The sequence below is a fragment of the Cygnus olor genome, chromosome 19 (genome assembly GCF_009769625.2).
Source record: "Cygnus olor isolate bCygOlo1 chromosome 19, bCygOlo1.pri.v2, whole genome shotgun sequence".
In the NCBI taxonomy this organism is placed as follows: Eukaryota; Metazoa; Chordata; class Aves; order Anseriformes; family Anatidae; genus Cygnus; species Cygnus olor.
The window spans coordinates 8,426,086-8,446,014 of NC_049187.1; the positions used below are offsets into that span (position 1 = coordinate 8,426,086).

Here is a 19,929-nt window from a genome sequence, read left to right on the forward strand (position 1 = left end):
GCAGGGTGCCAAGTCCAGGTGACAGCGTAGGTTGTCCCCTATGGACAATGAAGGGCCTCAAGGTGCTGCTCTGCGAGGGCTGGGATGCTTTGATGAGGCTTAGGGCATGAATCTATAGGAGAAATCACTGCTCCTTGAAATTTGGTGACCCCAGAGACTGAAGTTGCAGGACTAGGGACTTTTCACCTGGGTGGGTGCTAGCAGTGGGCGTCGTTCGGGTCAGTAATGGCAGCAAGTATCGGTGCTAGCAAGCACCTTCAGAGCCGTTCAGTTAAGGGGAAGGCCGTGTCTGGTTGTTTTTTTCCCTGCCTGCTCTCATCTGGGGCTTGCAGGGGGACTGCAGCGTTGTGTGCCCCTGGCCCTACAGCGCGAGGTCCAGGCTCTGCCAGGACCCCGGGGCCTGAGGGGTGGATGCGGAGTCTGCCTGGGTGCTGGGGTGTCGCTTCATGGTGCGTGTCCCTTGCACCGTCCCTCGGTGTTCATCACTGATGGTGCAAGGGACATGCACCGTCCCTTGCCGTTTGTCACTGACGGTGCATGTCCCTTGCCGTTTGTCCCCGGGTGCAAGCAGGCAGTGCTCGCTAGCTCCACGGAAAGAAGAGCGAGAGGAGCAGAGCGGTGCTGGGCCTGGGGGGCGAGCGGCCCCGCTGCCTCCCCACCTCCCTCCTCGCAGCGCCAGCCTCCTTTTCACCAAATCCTTGCATTTTGCCCCTTCCAAACCCCTCTCTCATACAAAACCCCGGCTCTGGGGGTGCTGCTAGGAGCCACCCAGCCGTGCTGAGCCCCCCCCCTCCCCGTCACGGGCTGGGGCCGGGCCGGGCTGGGGGGCGGGCGGGGGGGCCGGGCCGGCCCGGGAGGGGGGGGCTGCTCCGCCCGGCCCTGATTTGCTGCTCGGCTCCCAGATTGACAAACTCTTGCCTCGGGTTTAAAAGAAGAAAAGGGAAGGAGGGGAGGGGGGGGGAAGAGAAAAGAAAGTTTTGCGCCGCAGGAGCGAGGCAGGGGCCGGGGGCCAGCGCGGTGGAGCGAGCGCGGCGGAGCCCCCGAGAGCTTTTCGCCCATCCCATGGCTTTATAGGGCGGCTGCTCTCCGGGGGGGGTGGGTTGGCGGGGGGGGGTCCGAGCAGCTTTTTTTTTTTTCTTCTGGCGGTTTTTTTTTTGCGTTTTTTTTTTTGTCCCCCCCGAATTGTCCCGAGCTGGTGCCCCGTTTTTTGTGGACCATGGATACGCACACGCGGTGGAAAAGGCGCAGTTGGATACGGAGCTGGCTGCTGCTGCTGCTGGGTGCCGTGTCCCTCGGCCGGGCAGGTAAGAGGCAGGGGGACCCACCCCCCCCGCCCCGGGACCCCCCCCTTAGGCTTCGGTGGGTGCCAGAAGCGAGCCGGGGCCGCTGCGCCCTGCGAGCGGGGCTTTTGTGCGGGGCGAAGCGCTCCTGGGCTGCATTCCGGGGGGGGGGGAACCCTTCAGTTGCTCGAGTCTGAATGCCATTTGTCAGGGGGCCCGTAAAAGGGGAGGAAAAAACCTTAAAACAATAGTTTATTCGTCTTTCTTAAAGAGTCTGCCTGTTGCTTTTTGTGTGTGTCCTGGAGCAAAAAAGCTGGGACGCGTTGGTGGAGGCTGCAGCTCTTTATATGGCCGGGCGTGTGGATGTGTGTGTAACCGAGCCTCTCTTCTTGCACGGCTCTCCTCCCCGAGGAGCACAAACTTTTGTCCACAAGTAATCTGCTCTCCCCCCCCCCGTACATCAAAGCACAGATCTCACGCACAAAAAAAGCTGTGCAGAAGTTCCTGCTCGGCTCCTCAGGGCGCGCTCTGCCCTCTCGCCTCGCCAGCCCAGATTTTCTGGGTTTCTCCTTAAAATTGTGGCTCCTGAGCGGGGCAGGAGGAAGCGCAGTGAAGCACCAGATGTGGAGCAGCACTGGGCGTGCAGCGAGAGCCTGGGATGTCACTTGGACAGCCAGGCAGAAGCGGGGCTGAGCGCTTGGTTTCACCAAGCGAGCGCTCTGGTTTTGCAGAGCGCGTTTCCAGAGCTCTGCTTTCCAAATGTCTGCCGTCCCCGGGGTGGATGTGAAATGCCAGAGCAGGCTGGATGGGAGACTTGTGGAGCTGCTCTAAGAGTTGCGTGTGCTCTCAGGGTGTTTGCTGAAGCTGCAGCAGGCACTTGGAGGTGTTGGTGCACCGAGCTCTTTTTGAACAGTACCGCGAGGGGAAGGCTAGCTTGTTGGCGAGGCTGCTTCTGAAATGTGGAAAAGTTGGAGTTGTGCAGGGTAACTTGAGGAACGGGGTAGCGCTCTGAAGAGCAAAGAGTTGAAAAGTCTGGGATTCAGCGTGCACGCTTGATACTTGCGTGCTTGCTGTCTTCCCTGGGAAGCCCAGGCAGTGGGGATTGCGGGGCTGGTTCTTAGCAGGGTGAATGCTTGTGGGACTCTGTATGTAGCAGCGTGACTGCAAACTAGAGCTTATAGGTTCCTAAAATTTCCTTAAGAAAGGTGGCATATGAGAAATGCTTTCGTTGCTGGTTTGCTTGCAGAGTTTGAGCAAGATGGGGAAAATAAGTTGCCTGTCACTGAATAAAAATCACTGCCAGAAAAAGTTAACGGCAGTTGGACCTACTGCTGGTTGTTGTCTGTGTTGTACTGCAGAAGTGTCGGGCTGCTGGGGCAGTTCTCTGAGAATACTGGGGTGATACTAGCTCCTCTTGATTCCCTTTTTGTGCAGCCAGCTTGTCTGGCCACCCTGACCTTGTGGTAGTTGAAAACTGAACTACCCCCAGTCTCAGCTATTTCAAAGGAGAGTTTACGAAGTTTTCTTTTTTCTTTTGTCTGTGGCCGTACTGATGTTTCAGGGCATCCTTAGGTGTATTGCCTGTCAGTAAGTATCCTTCAGACAGTTTCAGCGTAGGACCCAGCTCCTTTTCAAGTTAGCAGGTAACTTTTCCGGCAGTACCGGGTCCAGCCCTGGGCGGCAGCTGCAGGAAGCAGAGCTCTGCTCTGGCTGGAGCTAACGATGTGATGGGTGGCTGGCGAGCTGTTGTAGGGTCAGCTCCCTGCTCCAAGTAATGACTGTTGCAGTGAAAGCTTTGAGTTTTCTTAATGAGCCTCCTAATAGGGCATCAAATAATTTAAATGAGGGAGGAGTCAGATTTGGACTGTCGATGGCATTGACTAATGCTTTTTAATCTTTCCAAGTTTTCTTGGTTTTTATTTCAGCCCGGGTTGTTTCATTTTCAGTTTGGTTGGTTTCTGTGTATGGAGGGGCGAAACACTTCTGTGCTCATCCTCAGAAGCAGATCCATCAGGTATCCCCAAAGAAGGGGGGAAGAACCCAGGACAGAAGGCTTCCAGGGCAAATAGAGAAATCCCAGTGTCAGGAATGGCACGAACTGAACTCTCTCTGAACACTGCCCTTCCAGCTCACATTTTCCCATATTTTAACAGATGATGTCACGCAAATCTAACCCGCAAAGTTGGAGCCTGTCTGTACTTTTACAAATGCCTATAAAGTTGAATTGTTTTTTTGGGTGAAAACTTCTGGAAGCAGCAGTTTCCTTTAGTGGTAGAGAAGTGTAATAATACATGGCATGCTCTTCAGAAGAAATAAAAATACTGGAAACTATGAAGTATCCAGTTACCATCTGTTGCTTCTCCCCTTGGCTCTTCCCCAGTCATCCAGAATGAGCTAAAGAATAATCTTTATCCAGCCAGTTAGAAGTCCTTTTGTTTAATATTTTGCCAATTGAAAGCGTTGATATTGTTTTACAAGAAGAAATATGACTTTAAGCTTGGAATTGATGGCGACTCTGATTTCCAGTGTAAAACCTGGATTATGCTGTCAGCGTATTGCCAGTTTGGAACAGGGCTTTAAGTTAAAAGCAACCCAGCTGTCAGCCATGCTCTGTCCAGGGGACGTGGTAGAGGCTTTCGGCTTAGGTAATTTATTATTCTTCCATGTAAGCTGGGGTCAAGATGAAAACCCTTTGCAGGCCCTTCCCTTAGAGGCAGTTTTTGAAGGCTGCTCTGGCGCTTGCCTCCCTGCAGTGCTGGATGCAGGAGCCGGTTCCTGACCCATGATCGAGGAGCCGGCTGTGCCGACTCCCATCGGAGCTAATGGGAGCGCTGGCTCTGCGGTCCAAAGCACGGCTGCATTGCTTGGGCAACAGGTCACTGGGGTTTGGGTCCCTTTTCATCTCTGGTCTTTAGGTTGTAGCTTTCTAAGGCAAAATCTGCTGAAGACTACTGATCCTTTTTGATGTACGAAGAGCAATGACAGCGTGGACCTCTTGCCTGCTGGCATTGCTGTGTCAGAATGCCAATTCTGGATCCTGGCATATGAATGTCTTTTTTAAAAGCAAGAGTAATCCAATAAACAAGACTTGTGTTATTCCTAGTGTGTGCGGACAATCTGCCCTAGAACAAATAGGGGGGACCGCAAAAGGGATGCGCATCCTCTTAAATGAGTACTGTCCCCTGCCCCTTACTTTTTGTTGCTGAATGGGGATGGATTTCTCGGGTTCTTATAGTGTAAATAGGATTCCCCAGTGTCTCATGGTTACTTGTAGCTGCATCGTGTGTTGTGGGATGTGATATGTCCCACCTTTGGGGGTGATGCAGTACTGTGGTTCCTGCTCTGAACTCTGCCTCCTCTGCAGCGGGACAGCGATGTGCGGGTGGAGGTGTGAGCCTGGGAGTGAGCTCTATCTGGTGTAAAAACTCCATGAGACAGTTGGAAGGCGATTAAGTTTAGTACATATTGCATATTGTTCCTAAGTCTGTCTCCAGCTTGATCATCTTATCCGTGCTCTGCTTAGTGCCTGGGCTGGCTGTTGGCAGCTCCCGAGGGAACTTGTCGAAGCGCTGTTGCTCTGCGTGGCAGCAGCGCTGTCTGTGATGCTCAGCACAGCAGCTCTAATTTTAAAGTACCATTTCTTTCCCTCAGAGCTCCAACACACAAATATTTGCCACTGTCACAGGCCCAGCCTGTTAATGGCATGGATGCCCTGTCACCCCGGCAGTGCGTGCCGGACTGCTTTTCCTCTGCCAGTGGTGATGGAGTGAGGTCCTGGTGCTGTCTGTGCCTCAAAGCTCCCCATCTGTCCCGCCGCCTGGCTTCAGGGCATGGTTTCAGAGTATGTTCTCATCACTGCTTTGAATTAGATCTGTTCCTTAAGCCAAGACAAACTATTGCAGCAGATGCTAAAAAAGCAGAAGGCACTGCTGTGGCACATATCACTAATGCAGAGGCGTTTTGGGAAGTACCATTTATAGTTGCGTTTTTAGGTAATGTGAGTTTTGTCTGGACTTCAGAAATAAATCAGGGAATGCTTTCCAGGAAACCACTCCTCAGACTGAATTTTTCTTTGTCTGTAGCAGTAAAGCAAATTGGCAATTGAATTGAAGTTACTTTTTGTACTTTTGTCTTATGACCTGATCCTTCAGGCTGCTATCTGGGTGCCGGGGCTGCGGTGTGGTGCGGGGAGCGCATTGTGGGGCTGCTCTTGGACCAGGTGGAAGCTGCATGGCCAGCTGTACTGGGCAAACATGCAATTCCCAAACTTCAAAAACTGTGTATAGCAATACTGGGAATGCTTCCGTGGAAGCAGGTTGAAGATCAGGTGCTTTTTGGGCTGACAAACCCTGTATGGGGCAGTTGGAGGAAGGAGCTGGTGTAGGTAGGGTGTGAGGTATCTGCGCGGTGCTGCTGTGGCTGCCTGGGGATGCAGCTGGAGGATGGAGGGACCCGGGAAGGGCTGGGGGCAAGGAGCTGAGCCCGGGGCTGTCGGACAGCAGCAGACACTGCAGGTGCAGGGGCGGCTCTTGGCCTTGAAGGACTTTCAAAGGGTTGAGCTAAGAGGCTCGTTTGCTGCTTGGCACCTCTTTTAGAGATGGTTAGGATATGGTCTGTGTATGCTGGTTTGGGGGTAGAGATGCCCAGCCCAAGTGATTTGGGAAGAACAAGTGCATTTTGAGCTCCTCCTGTTCTGCTACAGGGTGAATTGACTTTGAAGTGTAGCAGTCCCTGTGACTGGGGAAATCCCTGCTGCATTGCATGTGGTGAAGTGCCAGACTTACGTTTGCACGCGTGTGCCCGTGTATGTGCTCGCCCAGTTTGCTTAGCAGGAACCTTATCCTTAGGAAGCAGCTATTCTATAAAACTAAGGAAAAATCAAATTTGGATTTTGGTTGAAAACATGATTACTTCTCCCACGTGAAAGCTTAGGAGAATGGAAATTCCAGTTTAAAACAAGATTATTTGGGAAATACACCATGAATGAACCACAAGTTACACCTCAAACTCCATTCATGTGGAGGAAGACTTCCCAGCGTAGACTTCCCCTCACGCCTGTAGGAAAGCCCTTACTCTGCAGGTCTGATACAGTGATTGAGGGCAGTCTGGGAATGCTGAGGCCTTTCAGTCGTGTGCTGGAATTGGGTCAAGTTAAATATCTTCAGTATTTGCCCAACAGTAAGTGTCAGTGTCACCACAAAGGCATGCGCACACAATTGTGCTTCCGCTGCTCGGCCTGACGATCTGCTGGGTTCCCCGAGCTACTGATGTTTTGAGCTGCTTTGGAATAGAATTGTTGTATGGAAGGCAACCATCTGATGTGGGTTCGTGGCAGGTCTGTCCCGTACAAGCAGCAGGACCTGGAAGTGGCGCTGTGCTGGGACCCCCTGCCTGTCCCCGCACAGGGGGTCCCCTTGGGTCGGTGGTGGCTGGGGGAGCCCCAAGGGAGGACCCGTGCCACAAAAGGCGCTGCTGCTGCTGCCTTCCGAACTTGATTTGCGCTGAGATGCGGACTTGGTTGTGTTCGTCTGGGTAAGGGCTGCTTAGTGCCTTTCTTGGCTCTTTTTTACTTGGATTTCTCTGATTACGACCCCACACCTTACTACAGAGCTGTCAGGAATAGCACTGTTTTTTATTCCTTGCTTCTGGGAGGGTGGCTTTCTGGAGAGGTTTTAGGAGACTTCAGGACAGTGAAACCTTCCAGATGATCACTGTGCCTTCTGGAGAAAGCAGCGAGCCCCATGTCTGTAGCAGGATGTGGGGTGGTGCACTGTGGCAAATGAGGGGGAGCTCAAGTGTGTTTTGGGGCTTGGTTTGGCCCTGGGGAAAGCTCTGCCCCTTGTGCAGAGTTCAATTCTGTCAGGAGCTGCTTTGTGCCCACGGAGCAGAACTGCTGGCGTGGCTTACCCAGAGTTTTAAGCCTCCTGACGCCCATCCTTTAGCAGAAAATTACCTCGAAGACCGAGACACCAAGACTGCGGAGTAGGTTTTGGAGAATTAGAGTGTGGGGCTACTGCGTAAAACTATTTTTCTGGTGAGAGCTGAAACCTGCAAACTGTAGGCTCCTTGGACCAGTGGCCACGTCCAGAGGCTTGTTTCATTGCTAGACCTTTCATTGCAAACCTTTGACCAAGGTAAGCAGGGTGCTATCCTCAGACCCTTAAGATCTTCTGCCTTCTGATGTTACCTGCTTTTTTCCTTTAGTTGTTTAGGCAATGCTCCCCTCCTTTGCCCTCCTGCCTTGCTTGAGAAGTTGCTGGCACCCTTTTCCAGCTGCAGCTGTATATCAAAGCTTTTTATCCTTAGTAGCTCTGCTGAAGCTCATGGGGATATGTGCTGAGTTTGCAAACTGGCAGTTTTCCTTAAAATTGAAACCTTTGTGTGAAACAAACAAATCAAGAAAAACCCAATATGGGAAGAATGACTAAAACCGGAAAAAAAAAAGTTGAGACATGAAAGAATGGAAAAATTGCTACAATCTCATGTTATGTGGAAAAAACTTAGGTTGGCAATGGGGTGTAATTAGCCACTGGGTTACTGTCGGCAGATTTCAAGGCTCTTGAAAAGAAGCCTAGCACTGAGTGAACCATCCAGATGATGCCGTGGTTTCTCTGTGGACATGTCTGGAAAATCTTTAGAACTAAAATAAATGAAGGAACTACACAAAAGGAATTTTTGAGGTTGGTTGCTCTGAGTCTGGACTCTTCTCTACAGAAGCCAGCAGGATTCTTAGCATCATCTGGAAGCTTTCACAACGTCGAGATGTCACTTCTGAAATTAGGAAAATGATAGTAATGTATTTACAACACAGAAGTTTTTCTTAAAGATGGTTTAATAAGCTGGAAAGAAAAAGGATGGTTTGGGGATTGAATGAGTGGAGTGAGCTGCACCAGTGCTCGTTCCCAAGCTCTGCTGCAGCCTTTCAGCCCCTGGGCAAGTCCCTGCATTTCTGATGCCCTGGGGTCTGATCCTCTTTCCCTGTACAGAACCTGGCATCGAGTCACTGCTGTAACACAAAAGTAAGGCTGGATGCTGATCTGCCAGCAAGACACATTTGTTTTCAGGCACTGAAGTGTTTTGAGCCCTTTTTCATCCCTGTGCCTCAGGTTATGGTCTGAGTTGCGGTCTGAGTTGTCTGCTTGAAAAATGTTTTTCCTGTGTGGGATGGTCTCTTCCTGTCTAGCAACACTAGTACCTTACACGCTGCAAATCCAAAAGGTTCTTTGGATTTTTGTCTTCAGACTTTGACCAGATTGTTCTTACAGTTTAGGTGATGGAGAATAATACGGACCACTATGTCCTTACGTCTGCTGCTCTCGATGCTCTGAAGCTTTGTCTGTAAGTGAAATCTGAAGGAGGCGGAGGGTCTGTTAGGCAGCCCCACATGCTTTAGTTTACTGGGAAGAAAAGCACTGGGAAGCTGGAGGGATGGAAATGGAAGCAGGGTGCTGGGTAGTGAGGCTGGGTCACCCTGTGGTCGCCCTGTGGGTGTTGCATGCTAACCCTGGGCTGTAAGGTGAGCTGATGTCAGTCTGTCACTGCCTCGGAGCTGGCGATGCTCAGCTCTTGCTGCTATAAGAAAGCACTTCCAGTGTGTTGTTACTGAATGCCCTGCCCTCATCCAGGCCCTGGGCTGAGTGCGTTTGTCCCTAATGAGTTTGGTTTGATTTCTTGTGAAGTCCCCCATGCCCGATGCTGTATTCCTTGTGGCGCTCAGCCCACGAGGCTCGGGGCCAACTTCCCACCTCTCTGAACAGCGTCTGGATTTCACCTAAAGGACCTGGGCACCCTGTTTTCCTGGTGAGGGACGGGGTGTGTTTCAGGGGCTGTGCTCTCCTTAGAAAGCTGCAGCCTGCTGAGCATCTGAGTGGCCTGTGGGGCTTCAATGCAGCTGCATCTGTTGGCATGGGCTGACCCCGCGTGTCATCCCTGCCTGCATCACGCCGTGCCTCTGCAGCCAGGGAGATGCTAAGTCTTTCACAGTAAATAAAGTAATAAGTTTTTTTTTCCTGGCTCAGCTCTTAAGCAAACTGTTGAAAGCCCTTTTCTTTCTTCGTGCTCTGCTTTGCTGCTGCAGCTTGCGGTGGGTGGGGGAAGCTGCAGCTCTGGAAATGCTGCACCAAGTCAATGAGGGGAAACTCCTGGAGAGGAGAGGTCACCGAGGGGTCTGCTGCAGCCCCTGCTTGGAGGGACTCTCGGAAGTTTTAGTGGCCGGATTTAGTTTCATTTACGCGTCAGCTGGGGTTTCTATTTTCTGTGTGGACATGCAGGAAAGCCGTGCTTCGGTTGAGCGCCTCCCGTATCCTCACCCAGAGCCTCGCTGGCCCCTTTTCCTCTTCTCTTCCTCCCTCCACCCCCTTTTCAGTTTCCAAGACAATACTTCGGTAAGAATTCCTTGCAGCTGAATTCCTGGAGGTGACAGTGCCAGTTTCCCAGGGTCTCTTCCACTTGTGCACCATTTTATATGGACTTGTGCCGGTAGGGTACGAGCTCCTCGGGCTGCACCCCTCAGCTGTGAAGTGAGAAGCAGTGGGGTTGCGTGGTCTTGGAGGGGCTCATCCTGGATGCGCTGGAATGAGATACACACGCTGTGTGCTCTCCTCTGCTGCAGGGTAGAGAGCTGGTCCGAGGGCTGCAGTTCACCAGCTGAATAATGAGTGCATTGTTTGTATGCCCTTATTTCCAGCTTGCACCATTAGAAGTGAATAGAAAGGTCAAGGAGATGAGTCACGCTGAATACAAGTGTCATTCTGCTCAGAAGGAATGGAAAAAAAGGAGCTTCCAAGCCAGGTGCTTCAGCTGGTGCCAAACAGCTCTGTTTCACTGTATTTTGAGAGTTACAAGACGAAATCTCAGCTGAAATCTGAAATGTTCAAGCACCAAAATGTTAGCAAGGGTCTGGAGCTTGGGTTTGGCAATTGGAGCTGCCAGGGGCTCTGAAACCAACTGCTGATGTAGGCTGTACACAGAAAAACCTGGATAATATTCTGGAAGCAGGCTTGTTGCTGCTGTACTGCTTCAGTGGCTTTGCAAAACAAAGCTGGAGCTTGTTAGTAAGCTCCTCTTCTTCCTTGCCACTTCTAAATTAATGTGGTAACTCCTAATACTTGGGACGCTTTCCTCCAATGCTTAGCAAGGCTAGTAGTGTTAAGATGCTGTCCTGGGACAATATCTCTTGAAAAGCTGGCAAAAAAAAAGGTGTGGACTTCAAGCAATGGGTCCTGGCTTGGTTGCTGCACCATCCTGGAGGGAAGGAGCTGCAATATTACAGCAGGGTGGTGGGATGTATGAGTCCATAGGGTGCCTGGAAATAAGCGTGGGCACACCCTATAGTTTGCCACCATCCCCTTTCCTGGCCCTAGTAAGTGCCCTGTTGTAAATTAAGCTTTTTTAATTTCCTGCCCAGAAGATTGACTCTACAAGCCCCAGGCAGCTGGTTAACCACACTGGCACAGCACTGAAAATAGAAATGGGGCTCTGGGTTGCACTTGTGGAGGGGGGAGCGGTGGGCTGTGCATGGGTTAATGCCAAGTGGGTGGGACACGATGGGGAGTTGGCCAGAATTTTCCTCTAATTGGTACTGCTGGGACAATTTCAGTAAAGCAGCAGCTTTTGGTGGCTAGGAGGCCAGAAAACAGAAGCAGGTTCAGAAGCTGTTAATGCTCATTTTAGTGGGATAGAATTTAAGTCCTGGGCTCTCGTACCTATGGGTTTTACTTTTCACGTGGCTGAAATGCTCTCCTTTGGGATCATCAGCACTTGGGCTAATTGCTTTTTGCTGTCCCGGGAAGGAAGCACGTGTGCTGTGGTGGAGGCAGTGGTGCTGGGGCGCACACCCTGCGAGTCGTCTAGTGCTGCTCTGGTATTTTGGCAGAACACGAATCCTGAGAGACTGCGTAGAAATGTTTACATTTTTGATTTCTAGCCATTGGATTTTTCTGTTGTGAAATCATTTCTCTGGTGTAAAACCGATATTCCTTCAGAAAAATAACTGGAGCCCTCGATTAGTCTTCCCCCACCAAAGTACAGCCTTAGCAGGAAGTGAAGCCAACCATTTACTGCCTATCTAATGCAAGAGGATTTCCATAAGCAACTTCTGAAGGAGTTTTGCTGGTATAATTTCTGTCCAAGCTAGCTGAAAATTCAATATAAATTCCATTTGATATCAAATGACCGGGAACGCGGGCTCTTCCCCTAATGATGTGGTGATTTGACCTACAGGTGTAGTAAGGCAGGAAGGAGTTGATGGCTTGCAGCTCTCGCATGGGAGGACGATGCCTGGTTTGTGCATTGAAGCCTTGGCTCTGACGCGTTGGTATTGCATGGCAGTCAACCTCTGGAGATGGATGAGGTGGGTGTAGGTGTGTTTTGGCTGCTGGCAGGTAGGACGTGGCTTCTAGGGCTGGCAGAGCTGCTCTGCACTCAATGCCGTGACCCCACGGGAGCTGCCGTGCAGGAGAAATGTGCGGCAGGGCAGGACCCGTGCTGGATGTGCCCCTCAGAGGATTTTCCCTAAAAGGTGCGAGGCTGTCCATCCCCCGGTTACAGCATCTGTTCCCTGGCTGTGGGCTGCTCAGTGTCTCGCCTTGGAAAGCTGTCGATTCCTTGAAGGATAAGGAGTGCTTGCCTGGAGCCCTGTGGCTGCAGATGCTTTTCTTAATGAGGCTGGTGTTGTTTTGCTCTTGATCCCTTCGGGTCTTCTGCTTTTTGTAACAGGGAGGGCAGATCACAAAGAATCCCCTTGTCGTTTCTGTGATCCAAAAGCGATGTGAGGGTGGGAGGAGGAAGCAGCTTTCATCCTTGTCACTGCCTTTTGGCACACGTGGGAGAGTGCTCATATAGGAAAACTGCTCGGAATGTTCTCTTGCAAGGGTTTGCAGGGATCGGGAGAGGCATACTATCACGTCTTGTACGCTTTGGGAGAAAGTCCCTCTCTCCGCCTCTCTCAAATGTTTAAATTACAACAATCTGTCTTTCTGCCACTGTTGGATGCTTTCCCTCCTGACCTCAGGAGCTGGGACTAGGAGGAGGAGCAACCAGCCCCCAGCGCTTCTAACCGGCTCTGGCTTCTCTAAAAACTCCAGCTCTGATTCCCTGCAGGACGCAAAACAGAAACCAGTAAGGCCCATATCTGCTCTGCAAACATCGATTTTTTTTTCCCAGTGTTCTTGTAATTACAAGAGATAACAGGAAGCAGTGAATCCTTTATGTACTGGAGGTTATAGTCGTATAAGATATATATAGGAGGAAGGCAGCAGGCATGCTCAGCCCTTCTGCTGGAGCTGGTCTGGAGCGTGAAGGCTTCTGCGGGGTCTCAACTTTTTCTCCTCAAACCACAGATGCTCGCCCAGCAGGGTCTGACTGCGAGATGCTCGCTGGGAGCAGAGCTGAGAGCTCAGGGCCGGGCGGGATCAGCCCTTTGCTGTTTACATGGGAAACCACAACCAAGGAGCCCCGCGGCCGCTGGCAAACAGCGGTGCCTTGCCCTTGGGGGGTCATGGGTGCTCCGTGTTGTACCTGGCCTCCGAATGCAGCCTGCAGGGGGGTTCCTGTGCTGAGGGTTGAAGTCACCCCTGTGTGCCAGCTAGGATTTTACTCTGACCTTTTGGTGCCTGCACTCTGAGTTTTGCTGTGCCCCCAGGCCCCGAGGCTGGGCAGAAGCAGGATTTTGGTGCTCGGCTGCAAGTCCCGCGCTTGCAGCACGCTGCGCTGCTCTGGGTGTCTGCCCACGGGGGACTGGGACCCTTAGGGACCTGCCTCCTGCTGACCTGGGGAATTAAGGCAGTGATGTAGAGGGCATTGTTAGGCCTTGGCCAGGTGGGTCAGGGCCCTACTAGCCTTGGGGATGCATCCCAAATAAAGAACAGACGTGCTGCTAAAATGGGCGTGATTCCCACAAGCCTAGAAATAGCTGAGTCTGCCTGAGCAAAGCTGGCCACTTCAGGGTGTGGGACTAGTTTCTTTTTTTTTCCCAAGGATGAAGTAGAAACATCTGCTTTGCAGGGGTGGGGTGGGTGAATTTTGCCATATTATTCCAGGTAGTGGGCTGTGAGGAGCCTGGGTGGGGTTTGGGGCCCGATGTACCTGCCCCTCTTGCTGTGACTTGGGTGGTTAGTGTTTGTTTTTCTGATGGTGGTGAAATGCGAATATAGTAAGTCTCCTTCAATGATGGAAGGGCTAAAATATGTGAGATGAGAGCTTCTAGGAAACTTCAAACTTCAAATTAGGGGAATATCCCTGGACCGATGAAGTGAACCAGCTGGGGCTCCTTTGCAGGTTACAGGACCCTCTGTATCCTATTGCAGAGGGGCCTCCATGCCCCTAAAAGATCGCTGCTTCAGTACTGTGAAGCAGAAATTACTTTAACCTCCTTTGGGACAAAGCTCTTCATCTGTATGTTCCTAATTTAGGATGTGAAGGGATAATCTGGTATGCATGCATGACTTCTGAGAAACAGATTACTGCCTTCCTCAGTGGACCATGGCCATATGTCTCTCCCCTCCCCTTTCCGCTTTGGGGCATAGAGGAAAGAGTGCATTTAGTTTTTTCTTCTCCTGAAGGACCACTGTGCTTCTGTCCTGCTAGGAAAGGCTCTGGTTCATGTTGCAAGCTCCCCCTGTTCCCCAGCTACAGAGTTAAGCTGAAGCTTTGGGACCGCAGGTCTGTGGCCTTAGGGTCACTTGAAAAGCCCAGCTCCTGAGGATCTGTGAAATGAGCTTTCCTATGCCTAGGACCAAACCTGCGGATGTGCCACAAGCAATATTTGGGGGAACAGCTCTGTCTCAATACATTTCTTTCCACTTCAGCGAGCGACGAAGAGCAGTGGCGGGGTGTCAGAGCAGGCAGGTATGTCATGTCTGCGTAACGTCAATCGACGCAGGATTAAATAAGGCATGTGGAAAATTCTTCTAGGAAGTAAAGCACGGTGAGGAATAATCGCTGGAGAGTTTGGGAGGTGAAATAACCTGCTCTAGACAAGCAGCAGTCCTCGTCTGTGCCCCTGGAAATCATCCAAATGATGGATCAGCAGCCTGGGAGGAAGTGGCATACTTGGCACGGGTGAGGCTCGCAGGTCTGAGAACATCCCGCGGTGCTGAGGAAGCAGCTCGCTTACTGCACTCAGACGTTTTGTGGAGCATGAAGTATCCCTGAGGGAACGGAAGGGAGGATGTGGGCAGGGAGCTGCTCTGTAAGGCAAAATGTCTGTGCCCCTTGGAGCCAAGGGCCGAGGAGCCAGTTGTCACTGGAGGGGCTGCTGCTCCACTGAGGTCTGGCTGATTTTTTGGATGCTAGCAGAACCAACGGAGTTTTACGGTCGCTTGGAATTGACACGGGTTAGCTTGACCCGTAATGGCCTGGGTTTTAGTATGAAGCTTTGTTCTGCTGTGTGTGCGTGTAGCTATGCTCTTGCACCTGGAACTTATCTGCACCTGTCTTGGTGCTTTTTGTCTGAAATAGGCAAAATGGGCAAAAGGAGCAAGGATAGCACTGGCAAAGGGCAGAGTTCCTTCCAAGCTCTCAGGGGTTTGAGTCTTGTACGTAGCTGATATTTCCTAGGATGGCTGTCTTCGTGTCAAAGTGAACGGTTTTCCCTTCCTTGCTCTGGAAAAGATCTCAATGTCTTTTTGAAGGGAAGAACGTAGCGTGTTGTCTTTGCTCTTCTATAAAGGTGAAATTTGTTTTCCTGTAGTTATGAAAAATCTGCCCTTCCTCTGAGTCGTAAATGATGGCACATAAAATGTACACAGATTGCTTTTAAGCTACTGTATATACCCTGTACAAGGTACTTCATACATAGCTTGTTTTCCTGGTGGAGAAAATATCAAGCATGTTCCACGTGTAGATCAGTCTTCCCAAAATATGCTGATAACTCAACTCTTCTTGGCATTTGCTTTTTCTCTGGTTTTCCGAGTACTTTACCTCATTTGGCTGCTGCTCAACACACTTTTTGCTCATTTGTGTGATGAGTGGTGCTGGGCTGCTGTGCTTACCTGCATGGAGTGGTGCCTTGATGCATCATTTGCCTCCTTGCTCTGTATATATGTAAAAATAGCAAACATTCCTTGCACACATTCACGAATGGATGCACAAGTGATTGGAAGTGTCAACATGCACTTTTCCAGATGGTAGAAGCATGTTCCTTCATTTATTTCAAATGTCAAACTCAATAAAATTAATTACTACCAGACTTGAACTGAAGTGATGGTGATTGTCTCAGTTCCCCCAGCGTGGGGTGAAGTCGCATGCTGCAAAGAAGCAACAGCCTTCACGAGTTAAAATGCAATTGCTAGGCTGGCTCCAGGCCCTTCTGTTGCTCTTGTCCTGTTTGTGGTTGCAGTGCCAGCATCCTGGAGCTTGCTGCGACGTCTCTCACTGCGCTACAGTAAGCTCTAGATCTACCCTTAATCTTTTGTTTTTCTGCTTGTCTGCCAGAGGATGCCTTTTTTTTTCCCACTTCATGTGCTTTGAAGTTTGCAGGCTTCTCGGGGATAGCAGTTGTGGAACTACCTGAGCTGGGCAGGGCTGTAGAGAAATTGCTGTGGTCAGAAGATGTTGGCCAAGTTTCAGGGGTGGGTGCTTGGTTTGGTGCCCAACTTAGGGCAGTAAAGGACTGAATCCCAGCTTAGCAGCTCCGAGTGAATGCCGTGAGCTCTCCTGACCTCTGGAAACCGGGCTGGATGAGTCTCAAGGCAGTCCCATAGAACATAAATTTATGAAAATAAAATCTATGAAAATCTATAGAAATCAGTAACAGGACGTGTTGGTTCCTGACAGCTCTTGTCCCACTCGTGCTCGGTGTGCATCGTGGCTGTCCTGGTTCTGGGAAGTGGGCAGAGCTCCGGGGTTGCTTGGCATTGCCTCCAGGCGCTGGGTTTGGTATTGCATGCAGGCACTGGCTCAGGTGTGGGGCTGGGAGGCTTCATCCAGATCCTTGGAAACGATACTGTGCATCTGTTTGGAGTGCTTTGTTTCCACCCTGCGTTTGACCTTAGAGTCTGTTCTTGTAAGGGATTTTCTAGATGATTCCTTCCAATAACCCTTTGCACCTCTAACACCGGGGTTTCCTTTAGCTGATGCCCTGCAGCACTTCTGGAAGTGGATTGCTGGTTTGCCATTTACTTTAGGGAAATAGCTGTTATCAGAGAACTTCTAATGGTGGTTAACCTAGGATTCAAACTTAGGATTCACACCCTTGATGTCTCCATGCCTCTCCAGCCTCTTATCCAGGCCTGACGCTCTGCCTTAGTGGCCACTTTCCCTAGTCTCTCCCAATGCTATCTGTGAAGGCTCCCTTGCCTCTGGTACCCAGAAAAATAAACAGCCCTGGCTCCTCTTGCCCTCTATTGTCTCTCTCCTTTGTGTTAAGTACAGTAATGCCTCCGAGCTACCCCGGGGCTCCTTGGTTCCCATGCCTCCCCATCCCTCTCACAAAGGACCTCTTCTCTCCCGGCGTTCTGGGCGTTGTGACTCTGCAAACGCGGCAGCGACCCTTTGCTCGGTATGAAAATAGCCCCTGCCTTTTTGTAGCTGTCACTTATTTTTGCTCCTTTAATTAGACTTGATCCTGCTTGTATTTTTTCCCTTGACCCTTGTCTTTTTACCGCAGTATGTTTCCGAAAAGCCTTTCGGCTCCCTTTCTACCTGCAGGTACCCAGCTGTGTCGGCTCACAGGCTCCTCTTTGGGCTGAGCTGGAAGTTTAATTGCAAGGCTCCAAACTTTCCCAAATATTTCCCACTTCTGTGTTGTAAGGCTCCCCCGGGACGAGACTGCACACTTGTAGTTCAGATTATTCTTCCATCTGCTTTTGCCTAAAGCTGGCAGCTATTTGTGTGACTCCCCCAGATACTTGTCTCTGGGTATTTTAATGCTGGTGTGATTGAATTCCAAATATTCCTGCTCGGTGGCATCTTCACCCACCCCGTCTGGTTGCTTTTCAAGTGTCACATCCAAAGAAGGACCTGGTAACTCTTCTCGTGCACAAATTGTTCTGTGTCGAGGCTGTGGTTTCTCTGAGTGTCGCAGAAGGATCTTTCTCTGCAAGAAATAGCACGCTTCTGGTCGGCCTTCAGCAGTGATGCTGTTTTACACCACGTGGGGATCTGCCCCGTGGTACCTTCCTGATGTCTAGCTAAGCGGTTTTCCCACCTCATCGATATCTCGTTAATCGAAGTCCTGCTCCTGCTGCTGATCGAAGCTCTGGCCTTTGCACAGGCACGGCATTGCCTGGGAAAACACTTCCAGCTCGGTTTTCGGTGACCACCCTGAAGCGTAGACTGGAGCAGCATCCCCCGGCCCCCTGCCTACCTTCCTCGTCCCCAGCCGTGCTGCTGCTGGCTCTGTCAGCATGCTGATAAATCTCCCCGGGTCCAGCCTCGCTCCCTGCCAAGCTTACTGCCTTTCTCCTGCTGCCTTTAACTTTTTCAGCAGGCTGTGCTGCTGCTGGGAGGAGTTACCTGTGCTGACTGCTGCTGCCAAGGGCGGATGCGATTTAGGCTAGCGACGTTTCCAAAAGCATCTTTGGGAGCTGGCTGTCCTTCTGGAGCATCCAAGTCTGTCCTCTTGCTTTGTGAAGGGCTCTTATTCAGGTGGCTTTGCCTGGCTGGTGTTTTTACGAGTGTAAAAGTGTGTTTGGAGGGGCTAGGAGAGGAGGTAAATGTTGTGCTGTTCAGTCATGGTGCTTTTGGAAGTCAAAATTGCGTTACACTGTATGGCTTCTGCAGTAGAGAGACAGGGAGCTTGTGACAGAGCTCTGCTGCTGCGCAGGAGGGGTCCTGGGCCTGAAGGGTCTCTTTCCCCTGCCCTCAGTGAAATCGTGAACAGAGGAGGTGAAAGCAGTTTAACTGCAGGAGCAGAAGCTGTTTGTCCCTCCCAGCTCCTCTGGGAGGTGATGAACTTGCCTTGGGGGACAGAGGATGGAGTTGGGAAGGACGGATGAGCGTTGCAGTGGTCACAAGCGGTTTCTACTCTTCACTGCTCTGAAAAGCAGATGCTTTTTGCCAAGGTATTGATTTACGAATTGGCAAGAAGCAAACTCCCTGTGCAGGGCTGCGTGCATGCGAGTTGCTGGGGCACCTGGGGCTGCACGGAGGTGGCCAGCTGCTGCTTGCAGGCAGTGCCTAGGAGTTAGTTTTGTTAGTAAAGTTAGTTAAAGTTAGTAAAGTTAGTTTTGTCCTCATGGGATGACTGACATCTCCCTGCAGAGGGGCAGCTGAGGGGCTTTCGAGGTGAAGCAGGTTCTTGTGCACGCATTTGGAAGGTTGTGTTTGGGACTGAATAGCAGTGGCAAAAAATCCATTTTACGGGCTCTAAAGCACGTGCTTAATTAACACTTAATGCCTAACTTGGGTGATAAAGGAGAAGTTTATTGGATGGTCAAGTAGGTAATGTCCGAGGTGCGGAGCTGCAGATGGACCTTCTCCATTTGTCACTGATTCCGGTGACCTTGCTCGGGTTCACTTGTATTATCCTGCTTTTGGTACAGAAGAAAACTTAACAAGTATTGTAAGCCCTTAAAACAAAGAAAGGGCGATGTCAGGGTAAATGTATTATACAGCAGAGAAAACCGTTTAAAATGAGGCTAACGTGTCAGGGCATTGATTTCTGTGCTGCTTTTTACTCCTCTGGTTTTTACCTGCTGCAATATAGCGGTGTGGGCTATGCTTGTACCGTAGTCGAGAGGTACGGGTAGAGTGCACATCAATACCAAGCTGCATTTAGACGGGCTGTCCTGGATCAGGATTTTGAAGCCCAATGCTTCCAGGGGCTGCTAAGCTTGATGCAGAAGCTGGGTCTCGTTGCTTGTAGATCTCAGGGCACTGATGCTGCTTGTAGGTGCCTGAGGAGCCGTGTTAGATCTTGCTCGGGAATCTCGATATGCTGTGATTGCATTTCTGAGCATCATGCAAATGATGCTTGTTGTGCTGTGCTCCTTTACAAATTCGCTTTTTGATTACCCCCCTCCTAGGGACAGCCTCTGTCAGCCTTATCACCTCACCTTATTAAGTAAATTGCCACTGAACATATTGGGGTTGTTTGAAAGCAATGTAATATACTTTCCTCGGTGGGAATAGGGCCTGGAAGAATTGTGGGGAACATATGGCTGTGCTAGGCTTCTGCGTCAAACCTTAGCTCTGCTAAGCCATTTATTTACAAAGCTGCAGTTGTTTCCCTTTGGAGAATTCAGTTGTCTGATGGAAAATTGGTCCTTTAGTGCTACCAAAAATCAAACGAGACAAAAAGCCTGGGTTTTAATGGCCAGCACATCAAGTGTTGCTCTTCTGTGGTTTATTGGCTTCAAATGGAGATTTTTCCATATAGCTGTGGGCTTTTCCTGGTCCTTGGAACTCAGAACAATTCTAGAAGCCTTTTTGGCACCATTTTAGGGTGGGGGGGGGACAGCAGAAAAGTGGCCTGCAGTGAACTTAATCTTTTAGTCTCTTTAACTTTCTATTTTTTGTCTCATGTGGGGAAGAGTATGTTTGGGATTAAAAGCTTTTCACTGCTGCTGGCAATGAGACTCAATTTTCTTCATCTTTGATCTTTTCCTAAGGCAGCACCAAGAGTGCTTCGAGTTTGTCATTGTCTGATTCCTGGTAGACCTCTGGAACAGCTCAAATTTAGATGAATCATCGTTTTCTACGCGTAATC

At 50.5% G+C, this 19,929-nt stretch overlaps 1 protein-coding gene across 2 annotated transcripts in view; it reads left to right on the forward strand.

Moving 5' to 3' along the window:
* Positions 1 to 932: 932 nt before the first annotated feature.
* COL5A1 (collagen type V alpha 1 chain) overlaps positions 933 to 19,929 on the forward strand; it is a 152,153-nt gene continuing 133,156 nt past the window's right edge. For both annotated transcript variants that reach the window (XM_040531072.1, XM_040531073.1), the window contains exon 1: positions 933 to 1,304. In XM_040531072.1, the coding sequence (XP_040387006.1) occupies positions 1,217 to 1,304 (88 nt within the window). In that variant the 5' untranslated portion in view covers positions 933 to 1,216. The remainder of the gene's footprint in view (positions 1,305 to 19,929) is intronic.